This window comes from Anoplolepis gracilipes, chromosome 8, assembly GCF_047496725.1.
Source record: "Anoplolepis gracilipes chromosome 8, ASM4749672v1, whole genome shotgun sequence".
Classification (NCBI taxonomy): Eukaryota; Metazoa; Arthropoda; class Insecta; order Hymenoptera; family Formicidae; genus Anoplolepis; species Anoplolepis gracilipes.
This window is the reverse complement of record NC_132977.1, coordinates 11,500,911-11,512,767: the sequence shown is the minus strand read 5'-3', so window position 1 is coordinate 11,512,767 and position 11,857 is coordinate 11,500,911. Positions and strand designations below refer to the sequence as shown.

Below are 11,857 nucleotides of genomic sequence, written 5' to 3'. Positions count from 1 at the left end.
CATAATGTGACATAACACTGCCATTCGAAAAAATTTCATACGAAAGCGCGATGCCATGTTGAAATCATTCTACTTGCATTAGCAGTTTGCAGATGTCGCGGAAGCTGTCACTTCCGGCAGCGCGACAGCGTGTCGACGACTCTAGTTAGCACTTTACATTTACATACTTCTGGGACGTCCTCTTCCATTTCTATTCTTGCTGCGTGATAGGAGGGTAAGTTGCAACGTGATTTTCTGTAATTTAGAGAAAAGAAAAGCCCAAACACAACGCTATCGCCTTATTTCAGCATTCTGTTGCCGTAGGTAACGAAATTTTTCAATTCGTAATAACTTACTTTGTCTTGACTATCGAAACGGTGAAAATAAACTGCGAACACATGGCGAAGCGCGACAATCGTGCTTCCGATCACGCGTCTGTCTCGCATTATCTGTGTACTTGGAATTAATCGAGCATATTACGTTGATTGTATTTAATTGTAATTTGTAACTGGATTCGGCTAAGACAACAATCGGACACTTGTCGAGGTTATGACTTATTTTTTTTTCGTCACTTACCGACACGTTGATGACGAATTGTCTCCATTTTTTCTCTCGCTCATTTACCTCTTGATATGATGGATTGATATTGCAAATAATTTTTTCCAAAAGGTAAAACATGTTTTAAAAGATTAATGGTATATAAACTAATTCTTTCGTCTATATTATCTCGATATATATTTTTATATAACAACCTATTAATATGCAAAAATATTAAATAAAATAAAAATCAAGATACTTTTGTTAATTAAAAAATAGAAATTACTTTATGATATTGAACTGAAACTACTTCTTAATCCTTGTAAGTAAATATTACTCCATTGTTGTCTTTGCTAGATACAACAAAAATCTATACAGCTATTGTTTTCGTAAGGGATCAATATTCATTATGTTCTTTATGTTTTTGGATGATATTGACTATTTAGTATTTTAAAAAAAATTACAAATTACATATATATAAAATTACTAATTTGATGAGTAATAAGTAAAAAATAAGTAGATATAGCATACACTTGAAATTTTAAGTTGTTTGTTATGTAAGAAAATATATCTCATGAAATAAGTAAATTTTTATACATATGAGCCATTATGGTTCATTAAATTATTCACGTAGTAAATTCTTTTTCAGAGAAAATTAATCCCATACGAGAACAAAAAGCTACATAGAAAAATGCCACAGAACGAATACATTGAGAGGCACCGTAAACTTTACGGTCGCCGTTTGGACTATGAAGAGAGAAAGAGGAAGAGGGAAGCTCGTGCACCTCACAAGCGAGCGGAGCAAGCCCGTACTTTACGCGGTATAAAGGCCAAGATCTTCAATAAAGAACGACGAAATGAGAAGATTCAGATGAAGAAGAAGATTAAAGCTCATGAGGAGAAAAGGGTCAAAGAGAAATCAGACAAGCTACCGGATGGAGCATTACCTGTGTATCTGCTGGACCGTAATGTTACCAATCGCGCAAAAGTACTTTCCAATATGATAAAACAAAAACGAAAAGAAAAGGTTGGTAAATGGGACGTTCCGATACCTAAAGTAAAGGCACAGTCAGAATCCGAAGTCTTCAGAGTACTGAGAAGCGGGAAGACAAAACGAAAATCGTGGAAGAGAATGGTGACCAAAGTAACTTTTGTTGGAGAGAATTTTACGAGGAAACCACCCAAGTTTGAGAGATTCATCAGACCAATGGCACTGAGATTCAAAACTGCTCACGTTACTCATCCAGAGTTAAAGGCAACGTTCTCCCTGCCGCTCATCGGTGTGAAGAAAAATCCGAGCTCTCCTCTTTATACGACTTTAGGCGTCATCACGAAAGGAACAATTATCGAAGTCAATATCTCGGAATTGGGTCTTGTAACACAGTCGGGCAAAGTGGTATGGGGAAAATATGCGCAGGTTACGAATAATCCTGAAAATGACGGATGTATTAATGCTGTTCTGCTTGTATAAAGGACGATTATTTATTTATATGTTATTTGTAAGTTTTCCTAATTCTTAGGTGTTATGATTGTAATTTCTGAAGGAAAATAAAGAGATTTTAATACATAAACATACATCACATATTGTAGAATATGTTAATCTAGTTACCTTTAGAATATTCTTCAAAACAATCCTTCAAATGCATATATAAGTCCTAAATAGATATTTTATATTCTTTTTTTAAATATTTTTGTGTAATATAATTTTAATGATATTGCGAAAACTGCGATCTAGCATCGTGTTTGGGCTTCAATATACAATAGCTTTTTTAAACAATACTTGGATGCGTTTAAAAATATTTGTAAAGAAGTAAATTCCTTGATCATTTTAAATATAATGTGTATAATATTAATTCAATCTTACAGAATCACCAATCATGCAGATCTTTGTAAAAACACTTACCGGTAAGACCATCACCCTCGAGGTCGAAGCATCGGATACGATAGAAAATGTAAAGGCGAAGATTCAAGATAAGGAAGGTGAGCAAATGTTGATATGCAGGATGATTAGGATCTATTGCAATAGATCTTGGAAAATTGCTAAAGAAGTATATATTGAAAATTTTTGCTAAAAATTGAAGAAAATTTAAAGTTTTGTATTTCTAAAACTTAATTTATGACAACTTTATAATCTTTTGTCATTTCTATATATTTAAAAGAATTGACTATTGATATCTTTATATTTTTAATCAGCATATCAAGTCTTATATTGGCTCAAATATCTGTAGATACAGTACACATTGTATATACTTTTATATAAAGTAAATGAATATGCAAATTTCTCTTTCCATCTTTAAACGAGATGTTTTATCATTTCAGGAATTCCACCAGATCAGCAAAGATTGATCTTTGCCGGCAAACAATTAGAAGATGGTAGGACTTTGTCAGACTACAATATTCAGAAAGAGTCTACCTTACACTTAGTGTTGCGTTTGCGAGGCGGTGCCAAGAAACGCAAGAAGAAGAATTATTCGACTCCTAAAAAAATTAAGCACAAGAAGAAGAAGGTTAAACTTGCTGTGCTGAAATATTATAAGGTAATTTCCTCATTATATTTTTTCTCGAGTTTTCTTTTCTTTTCTTATAATCAAAATAGTATGTTAAATTTGGCACGAAAAATATTTTACAGGTAGATGAGAATGGAAAAATCCACCGCTTGAGACGAGAATGCCCTATGGAGCAATGCGGCGCAGGTGTATTCATGGCTGCAATGGAAGATCGTCATTACTGCGGCAAATGTGGATACACGCTTGTATTTAATAAACCAGAAGAGAAATAAATTCTCGAAATATTATCACATATAATTTGTAAAAATTTCATGTCCTTATATTTTAACCTATTCTTTTATTTGATTAAATAATTTAATCAAACTGCTTAACCATTGATTTTTCTTCGAACATTGTTTTCAGTCCTGTAAATATTAACAGCTATTCTTGATGAAATAAAAAAGAAATTCCAGAAGAGTTTCAAAGAGTTGTTCTAAAAATCATCTATTATTTTTCATAACATTTCACAATGTTTAAATATATGAAGTAAGTTTACATTTAATATACACTATACTGTAAATATTTAAACTATTCATATTATAACATAATAGTTAACATAATTGAGCCATAAAGCTGTACATATAGCATAACTATGGACATTCTTAAAATAATAGGAAGAATACACACATTTAAACAGAGCTGGTAGACACTTGTGTATGCAAAGATTTACCTATCAATGCGCAAATTAATAATATACACACAAAATTTTTTTCCTATAATTTTATGTAACACATATTTTTACATTTCTGACTTGCTTCGTCGTTCTGTAGGTGTATTTATACTGTTTAAGCTTGGTTTTAATACTGAAAACATCTTTTCTGTTGCAGTAGGATGAATGCTCATTTGTAATTCTGTTAAAGACTCTTCTGTCTATTAAGTAAAAATAAAAAAAAATATAAATATTAGGATTAAGAAATTTTTTATAAGATATATAGAATGGTGAAAAAAATTATCTGAATAATTTACAAATTCTTATATTGAGTGTTGAAAATTAAGAAAACAAAAAGATATTATATTATCTATATAAAGAAGAAATACTTTTATATAAAAACATTAAAAGACTTTGATTTACATAAAGAAAGATTTTTGTCTTATAAATGTTATTCAATTATAGTAAATTAGTGTTGCTTTAGAATTTTAGTGGCTCTTTTACATGTTCAATTTGTCTGCATTCAATATATGTTATATTGTAAAATTACATGGTTATTGCTTTGCTATATTTTAGCTTTTAATTGTCTGCGCCTTACCTGTCTAAGTAATTGTGCAGCAGTGTGCAAAACCCTTTGCCATTTTCTCATTTCTACATTGTGTAAACTTTCTTGTTGTTGCAAAAGATTAATCCAATCCTCTTCAGTCTTTGGCGTATTTCTGAAAGACATGCGCACGTAAGAGAACAGTATTTTAAAAAAGAAATTGATAATAACACATACTTCAGTACATGTAAATCCATAATGGTATATGCAGCGGCTTCTTCCAATCCCCATAATTTATAGTACAACAAGCCATTGATCACCATTAAACACAATACAGCGACTAATAGCATTGAACTGAGAATCATGTTGGTGTCGCTTCTAGCACTAGCAGCTAATATGGAACAAAAAAAAAAACATTGTTACATATAAGTTTAATATAAGGTTTATAAATGAAGTATGTTGTAGAAAAATATGAATTATATTTACTATGAGTGTGTGGCAAATTGGAGGGAGAAATTTGATGATTCACAGATATGTGCTCGGAAGCATGTGTCTGTAATGTAGCACCTACACCCGTCGCACGCCGTCGTTTTCTCGTTTTTCTCTTTAAACCTCCGCTTCCGCTACCCTCTTCGCACTCCACTGTCAATGCTTTTACTAAACTATTGAAGTACTCATCTAAGCCTGCCCAACAATTCTTTTCAATCACACCTAGGTTTTTCAAGAATAAAATTCGTTTATTAAAATATTTTGCATCTTGGGAAGCAGAGTATCGCAACTCAAAAAGTATGAATTTTTAAAAACTCAATTTATAAAGTATACAAAAAATTAGTATTTATGTCAATTAGTGATTGATTATACTGATAAACTAATCACATTCTATTTATGTTTCGTTTTCTATAGCATTAAAGTATCAATTTCATTCATGAAAACAAGTATAAGTCTGCAGTCTAATTTTTAAATACTTGATTTGATTTATTATAGCCTTCTAAAGATTTTTTAAAGTTGTAATATATTTTTTATTTAATTACAATTTGATTTATTTAATTTAATTTTTTGAACTTACTTTTCATAATACCCCATACACTCTTCTTATACTTAATTTGCGAAAAAATCGCAAGACTTGTCTCATTTTCCGAAATATTATTTATACAATAATGCGTCAAAATACTAAAGGAATCGGCATAAGGTATACCGGCGTTAGTACTTTCTACATCTATACAATAAAGATGACCTGGTCTACTGCACGGTAACATCACCTGCATAATATAATTTTGGATTTAGAAAAAAGAAAAAACAATGCATACAAGCATTCAGCATAAGTTGTTGTGTACTGTGATAGAATTTTTTTTTACCTGTGTTTCTGAAACTTGACAAGTTCTTGGACCAATAGCCTGAGTCAAAGATACCGTGAATGAAACAGTTCTCATTTTTTGACCAGTTTGATTTTGTGTCCATGCAGACTGTATTAAATCTACATAAATGATGATATTAGAAAAAAGATGATAAAAATAAATTATATTATTTTATGAGATACAATTACACACATTATACAATATGCTAGCATATATAATTATAAATAAAACAGCTTATATTTTCATATCATCTTAAATCTATATTTTTAAAAAGTAGAGATTGTATGTCACACATAAATATTTATACACAAAAAATAATTATTTAAAATGATTTGGAAACAAACTTTTTAAATATATTTCAAGATATCTAAAAATGTTTTATTTCCTTTTAGACATGCACTTTTTGACAATATATAAGTAAGAATGGGATTATTTGTTACCAGTGGTCTTGCGAGAAGTATGAAAATCTAAGAAAAATTTCGAATTTGTGAAGAGCAGGGTAAACAGTTGATCAATGTGGATAGGTAATGACGTTTTGTTAACTTGTCGACCTTCATGCAGGGAAGTGCAAACCATGGTGCTCCGTATGTTCATTTTCACTGGAATAAGAATTATCACGATTGAATTATATGTAGCTATCCTGATCTTAAGATGCATAGCATTTATGTATTTTTCAGATAGAAATTGTAGATTTCTCTTATAATATAACCCATTTTATTCCTGTCTACATTATATGACTTGTAATTAGTTAGTTAAAAAAAAAGTTAGTTTACCAGAAAAATAAATTAAATGTTAATATAATGTCATAGTATTTTACAAGAGATGTCTAAAAAAATATAGATTCATAGCTTATGTAATTAATAAATTATGTTACAAAAATCAATTATCTTTAAATATATATCATGCAATTTATAGCAAGCTTAATTTGTAACAATAAAATTATAAATTTTATGTAAAAATTATAAATTTCATTCATCTCTTAATTACTCTAATATGCAAAAGGCTTGATAATTTAGAAAACTAAAAAACCAATTATAATTTGCATAAAAATTAAAATAATGCTACAACACAATATATAGCAGCTACTTTTAAATACACTAAAAATATTAAATTTTTCTTCATATTTTCTGGATTTGTTAGCATAGATTATCTATTAGAGAATTTACTATATTAAAATATTAAAACATTTTATTTTTGTATTGAAGAAGATATAAAAATTTTAATATTTTAAATAATTATAATACCTTTAGTATGTATTTTGGGGTTCTGTTATTTAAAAAAAGTGCTGATAAAGTAAAAATTTTAAAGCAAAATTTATCTGGAATACTTACAGCCATGTTTCTCAGCCTCGCTTTCTGTTGTATCACTCAAATCTGTCGGATCAGGAATAGGTTCTGGTTTAGGTATTGGTGGAACTGGTTGCTGAACTTGAGGTTCAAGGGTAGGCTGTTCCCCAGGAGCAGGATCCATAGCTGGAGATGCTGAATTTTCCATAGCAGCTACCTCAGCCTTTATTTTCAAATAAAAATTAAAAAAAAACAATGTTAAATGTCAATTTTAGTTCATATATTTTTTCATCAGCAATTATCACAGAATTAATGATTTATTTTTTATTTTCATTAATTCGTCAAATTTAGTAGTCTTTAAAACGTAAAATAAATTACAAATTTAACAATACATTCAATTATTTTCGCGAAATAAAGTCTTGCCGGGAGCCGGTCTCGCGCCTCAGGGGGAGATGAATACATGCACCTGTTTACAAAACAAGCTTTACTAAGAAACCCGGTATAGTAACGCTATCTATGAATTGTGAAGAGAAGCCAAGGCTGGTTTGATTTGGAAGTCTTCTATTGAGATCGATACAGAAAAAAAACCGGTTTATGATTCCACTGAGTAAAGTATCACAGTAACAAAGGTACTTGATAAAAAACATCTAAAAAACTATGGATTTTACATGCAGACAGCGAATAAAAAGCTTTATCAATTGTCAGATGCAATTAAAAACAATATTAATTTAAAAATAATTTAAAAATAATTAAAAAGCCATAGCTCTTATATGCAGATAACAAATTTAAAGATTTATCATAATTTTCAGATGCAATTAAAAACGATATTAATTTAAAAATAATTTTTGTTAATCAGAAGAATTGAAAGTAATCATTGATTTTTATATAATTTCTTCAAAAAATATATTTTTATTTATAAAAAGCAATTTAATAAAAACACAAATTTAGATTCTTTAACTTATGATATTATTTAATCTAATAAATCGATTTCTCACTGATTTTTTTAAATTAATTATCACTATTTTCTCAATCAATATAATAATATAATAATGTTATATCCAAGATTTTATATAGCAGAAAATATTGTCAAGTTTACCTCAGAAAATGAATCTACAGAAAGACGAGTTGACAATTTCTCTTCGTCTGCTACTGCTAACGGCGGCACGTAATCTTCATCATCAGAAGTCAGGCCTAATTCATCCCCATAGCAAGCATGTACAAGCTGCCACATTTCAGCCATACTCATTGGCTGAAAATAGAATAAAATGTTTTATTAGAAGAGAAATGCACAAAAATATATTTATAAAGTTTTATAGTACAATTTATTGTTAAAGTATTTATACTTCAATTTTTTATAAAGAAATATTTGTTAAAAAAAAAAAAAAAGAGATTTTAGTTCAACAATATAATCTAAATCTTTTGACAGACATTTTCATTTACAAATACATCTCAAGATTATAATATTCTTTCAAAATTACAATAACAAATTTCAGAGACTTAGTTGTATACAATATATGCATACCTCGCCAATAAGAGCATTTTGCCAAACACGAAATAACATTACATATGTTTTATCTCTTGCTCCAAATGATGTTAGGAAGAATTTATCAGTAACGGTGCAAATCAGGATAGCATTTGGAATGACAAGCGCAGTTTTCTCTTTGGTAATAGATGTAACATCTCTCCAACGTAGAGAGACCAATGTCTCCCACATAAATATATTAGCATAAAAACACACATAATTTTGAGACACATAAAGTCTACCATGTACCAATATCTCACGCTGAAGAGCACATGAATAATCTAAAAGTTATATAGCTAAATTAATAAAATCGTCGAATATGTTAAATACTCGGTTTACAATCATGTAAGTGTAACATATCAAACTAGTTAGTTTAACAAGTAACTAGTGGAAAATAAAATGTGACATAATACACTTGTACATAAAAAAGGTAACATTCTTGGAACAACACTCACCTACCACCAATCTCTCATCATCAGGCACATCTTTGAATATTCGTTTAAAGTCTTCGGAACGTGATTTATAAGTTGGATAAAGTACATTATACCAAGAAGATTTTTTCTTACTCCGATCACTGCCACGTGTCTCTTTTTTACTTTCGTGAGAACTCTTGTTAAGTTCAGCCGAATCGGACGATTTACTGATCACATCCTTTATATTTGTACAAAACAATCATATTTCATCAAGAGTTCAATATAAGAATTATAATTTCCAAAGTGTCATACCTGATCATCAGATTTATTCGTACGAGACTCTTTAGTAGAAGAATCTGAATTTAATCTGGAGTATTCTCGCCTGGAATGAGCTCTCGGACTGGGACGTGGGGATAAGTTGGGACTGGACACAGGACTATTACGATCACCGCCAGAACTCACAATCTCTTGAACGTTTTCTGAGGATGCATTTGTCGTCGAATTCTGATTGCCCAAACCAGAAGAATTAATGCTACTTATCACCTCGTGACTAGATATCAACAAATTCTCCACAGATTTGTTCCTGTCAATAACACACACAAAAAAAAAAAAAAAAACATCGAATATTAAATAAGTGTTATAGCACTTCATGGAATGTAGTTATTCTCGCAAAATGTTACACAGACGAATCATAGACAATACATACATGCTTGATACCAAATGCTTTTGAATCGTCTCGGTCTCGAAGTGCATAATAAGTTACGCGATGTTAGCGTCCACGCATTCGTGGCTGGAACTGTCAAACATCAAAAGCTTTGAGAGAGTCTCACTGGAGGTAGACGTTAGTGTCGCGACAGCGGATTACGGAAATAGATAGCGTATTGTAGCGTATATAAGCGGTGTGCGATCGTTAGTATGCATTTAATTTGCAGACAGAGCGTTTATCCACACATTGGGCATCGGGTACTTGCGCCTACCGCGATAAGATTGACACATTTCAGATAAAGAGCAGCCGCCGCGCGTCACCGTGTCAGGCATCACTCGCTTTGTATCACGGTAGCTCGACAATCGCGGGACATCACGTTTTGTGCTTCGTCATCACCAAGTTTTTCCTTTCGCGTTATTTACGACATCAAAAAAAATGCCTCTCCTGCGCGAAAACTCTCGTTTACACGCCACAACACGATGCGAAAAAAAAAATACAACCGTCACATTCAAAAGCGCTGCGATCGTCGATACGTTGATTATCGAGCATAAAATAATCAACACGACGTAGATCGACGTTCGAAATGGACAATGGTCCATTTTCGGAAAACGAATTTAATTGGCACACGCATCTAGTTACTTTCGATACGCCAATCGCAATTGTCATTGGATTTTAGTTCAAGCCGCTCTTTCTGATGACGAGCAAAATTAGTATCGATAATTAGTAATGACAGATAATGATAAATAAAAAAAAATCTTCACTACGTAGAATTTAAATACTACATAAATTCAAATCTTTCTCATTTTAAATTTGAATCTTTGTCATTTTTTTTTAAATAGCACACTGACTCTTATTTATTAAAAAAATAGAATATATATTAAATATATTAACCAGTATAGAAATAAAAAACATTATTTTCTGTACATTACCTTAATTTGTATATACAATTTAATTTAATCATAATGTCATAAATATGTAATAGAACAAAATATTTTACTTCAAACATACAGGATATCTTTTCATATATATATATATATATATATATATATATATATATATATGTGTACAAGTATTTGCAATATTTATCTTTGTCAATTAGCTTTAATCTTCAATATTATATTTTATATTTTTACATTGGCTAGTTCTTCAGTTACTTTTGATGCTATATTCTGGTCCTTCTCTCCTCCCTCTTCTTCAGATTCTGTATCGCTTTGTGGAAAATCAGGAAGTGCTAAAGATAAGTGTAATAAATATAAAATGAATGTAGGAAAGAGAAAATGAAAAAAAAAGTTATACAATATTTTTACCAAGTCTATCGAGTTTCTCTTGCCAGGCTTTGGCTAGGAACTTCTCTTGTACAGCGATTATCTCTTCGCTATTTGTGCAAAGAGCATACTTCTCTAACAATTCACCATTCAACTCTAAGAACGAGTGTCCCCATGAGAACTTTCCAAGATAAAGATTGGCTTCCTCTGGATATCCTGTTATAATCAAAGTAGCCGCTATAGCTTCGACGCAACTCAAATGACAGGGTTTTCCATAATTTATCGGATTGGCAGCTACTAAAAATGGCAGTAGACGAGGATGGGACGTCTTCATCCTGTTGAAAGGAGTATCGTCTAAGCGTGCCCAACTGCAATCCACAACTGCACAGCCGTACTCTTTTATGATTTCACGATCCGTTGGACATACGCACTGCAATCAACATTTCATACCATTAACATCTCAATGCTGTAACATTGCCTTATACCTTTGTTTATCAACTACCTTATCACCAACTGGAGTAAGACATAAACCAGGAAATCGAGCGCCTAATCGCAGTATCTTTATCAAGCCGTGCCTGGCCAGTTTCCTTCCGGAACATTTCTTGGGGTCGCAATGTTCCATGTCCCACATGGCCACGGGAAACGGGATCGACGATTCGTTCGACAGTTCTACAAATTCAATTTCGGAGACTGTTTTACAGCCAAAACGCAAAGAAAAAAACCATGAAATTCGTTTTGTCTAACCTGCCTCATCATCCTTGTCCGAGCCTTCCTCTCTCTCCTGATGATACCTCTGTTCTTTGAAGACATGTCGGGGTCTCTTCTCCAATAACTTGCTCTTGTTCTTCCTCCTACGTCCTGACATTTTTCCCGGACGTATTATCCTTCCAGCGTGCACACATTACCTAACAGTACGACGCAACTTGATCCTAACCTATACAAACCTATAGAGTAACCAGATGGAGATTTAGGTTAAGGATGTGTTCAGAAATTTTGCACACGTAGAGCAGCGTCGTATTGACCAATCAGGATGAAGGAATTTTTTGCTGCTCTTA

General features: G+C 31.5%; 4 protein-coding genes across 8 annotated transcripts; 2 read left to right on the top strand and 2 right to left on the bottom strand.

Moving 5' to 3' along the window:
* Positions 1 to 85: 85 nt before the first annotated feature.
* Positions 86 to 3,320, top strand: Rps27a (ribosomal protein S27A). Its single transcript, XM_072897368.1, has 4 exons — positions 86 to 214; positions 2,383 to 2,496; positions 2,836 to 3,053; positions 3,146 to 3,320. The coding sequence occupies exons 2-4, from the start codon at positions 2,394 to 2,396 to the stop codon at positions 3,293 to 3,295; spliced, it is 471 nt and encodes a 156-aa protein (XP_072753469.1). The 5' UTR covers positions 86 to 214; positions 2,383 to 2,393; the 3' UTR covers positions 3,296 to 3,320.
* Ip259 (NSA2 ribosome biogenesis factor-like IP259) lies at positions 135 to 2,087 on the top strand. Of its 3 annotated transcripts, none has more exons than XM_072897366.1 (2): positions 135 to 214; positions 1,166 to 2,087. In XM_072897366.1, the coding sequence occupies exon 2, from the start codon at positions 1,208 to 1,210 to the stop codon at positions 1,985 to 1,987; it is 780 nt and encodes a 259-aa protein (XP_072753467.1). In that variant the 5' UTR covers positions 135 to 214; positions 1,166 to 1,207; the 3' UTR covers positions 1,988 to 2,087. The 3 variants fall into 3 exon arrangements, with proteins under 3 accessions (XP_072753467.1, XP_072753466.1, XP_072753468.1); XM_072897365.1 differs by having other exon boundaries at positions 178 to 303; XM_072897367.1 differs by lacking the exon at positions 135 to 214 and adding an exon at positions 331 to 648.
* On the bottom strand, positions 2,383 to 10,065 carry LOC140668389 (protein Aster-B). 3 transcript variants are annotated; one of them, XM_072897361.1, is made up of 14 exons: positions 9,809 to 10,065; positions 9,538 to 9,627; positions 9,144 to 9,414; positions 8,874 to 9,069; positions 8,419 to 8,699; positions 7,993 to 8,145; positions 6,942 to 7,119; positions 6,051 to 6,209; positions 5,611 to 5,729; positions 5,322 to 5,514; positions 4,742 to 4,966; positions 4,493 to 4,646; positions 4,310 to 4,430; positions 2,383 to 3,932 (listed from the first exon to the last, which is right to left on the bottom strand). In XM_072897361.1, the coding sequence occupies exons 2-14, from the start codon at positions 9,582 to 9,584 to the stop codon at positions 3,801 to 3,803; spliced, it is 2,229 nt and encodes a 742-aa protein (XP_072753462.1). In that variant the 5' UTR covers positions 9,585 to 9,627; positions 9,809 to 10,065; the 3' UTR covers positions 2,383 to 3,800. The 3 variants fall into 3 exon arrangements, 2 of the variants coding, with proteins under 2 accessions (XP_072753462.1, XP_072753461.1); XM_072897360.1 differs by having other exon boundaries at positions 9,538 to 10,065; XR_012047171.1 differs by having other exon boundaries at positions 3,794 to 3,932; positions 4,501 to 4,646; positions 9,538 to 10,065.
* Positions 10,066 to 10,609: 544 nt separating this feature from the next.
* On the bottom strand, positions 10,610 to 11,764 carry LOC140668391 (18S rRNA aminocarboxypropyltransferase-like). Its single transcript, XM_072897364.1, has 4 exons — positions 11,547 to 11,764; positions 11,305 to 11,471; positions 10,845 to 11,232; positions 10,610 to 10,768 (listed from the first exon to the last, which is right to left on the bottom strand). Exons 1-4 carry the CDS (start codon positions 11,665 to 11,667, stop codon positions 10,659 to 10,661), a joined length of 786 nt encoding a protein of 261 aa, XP_072753465.1. The 5' UTR covers positions 11,668 to 11,764; the 3' UTR covers positions 10,610 to 10,658.
* Between the last annotated feature and the right edge of the window lie 93 nt (positions 11,765 to 11,857).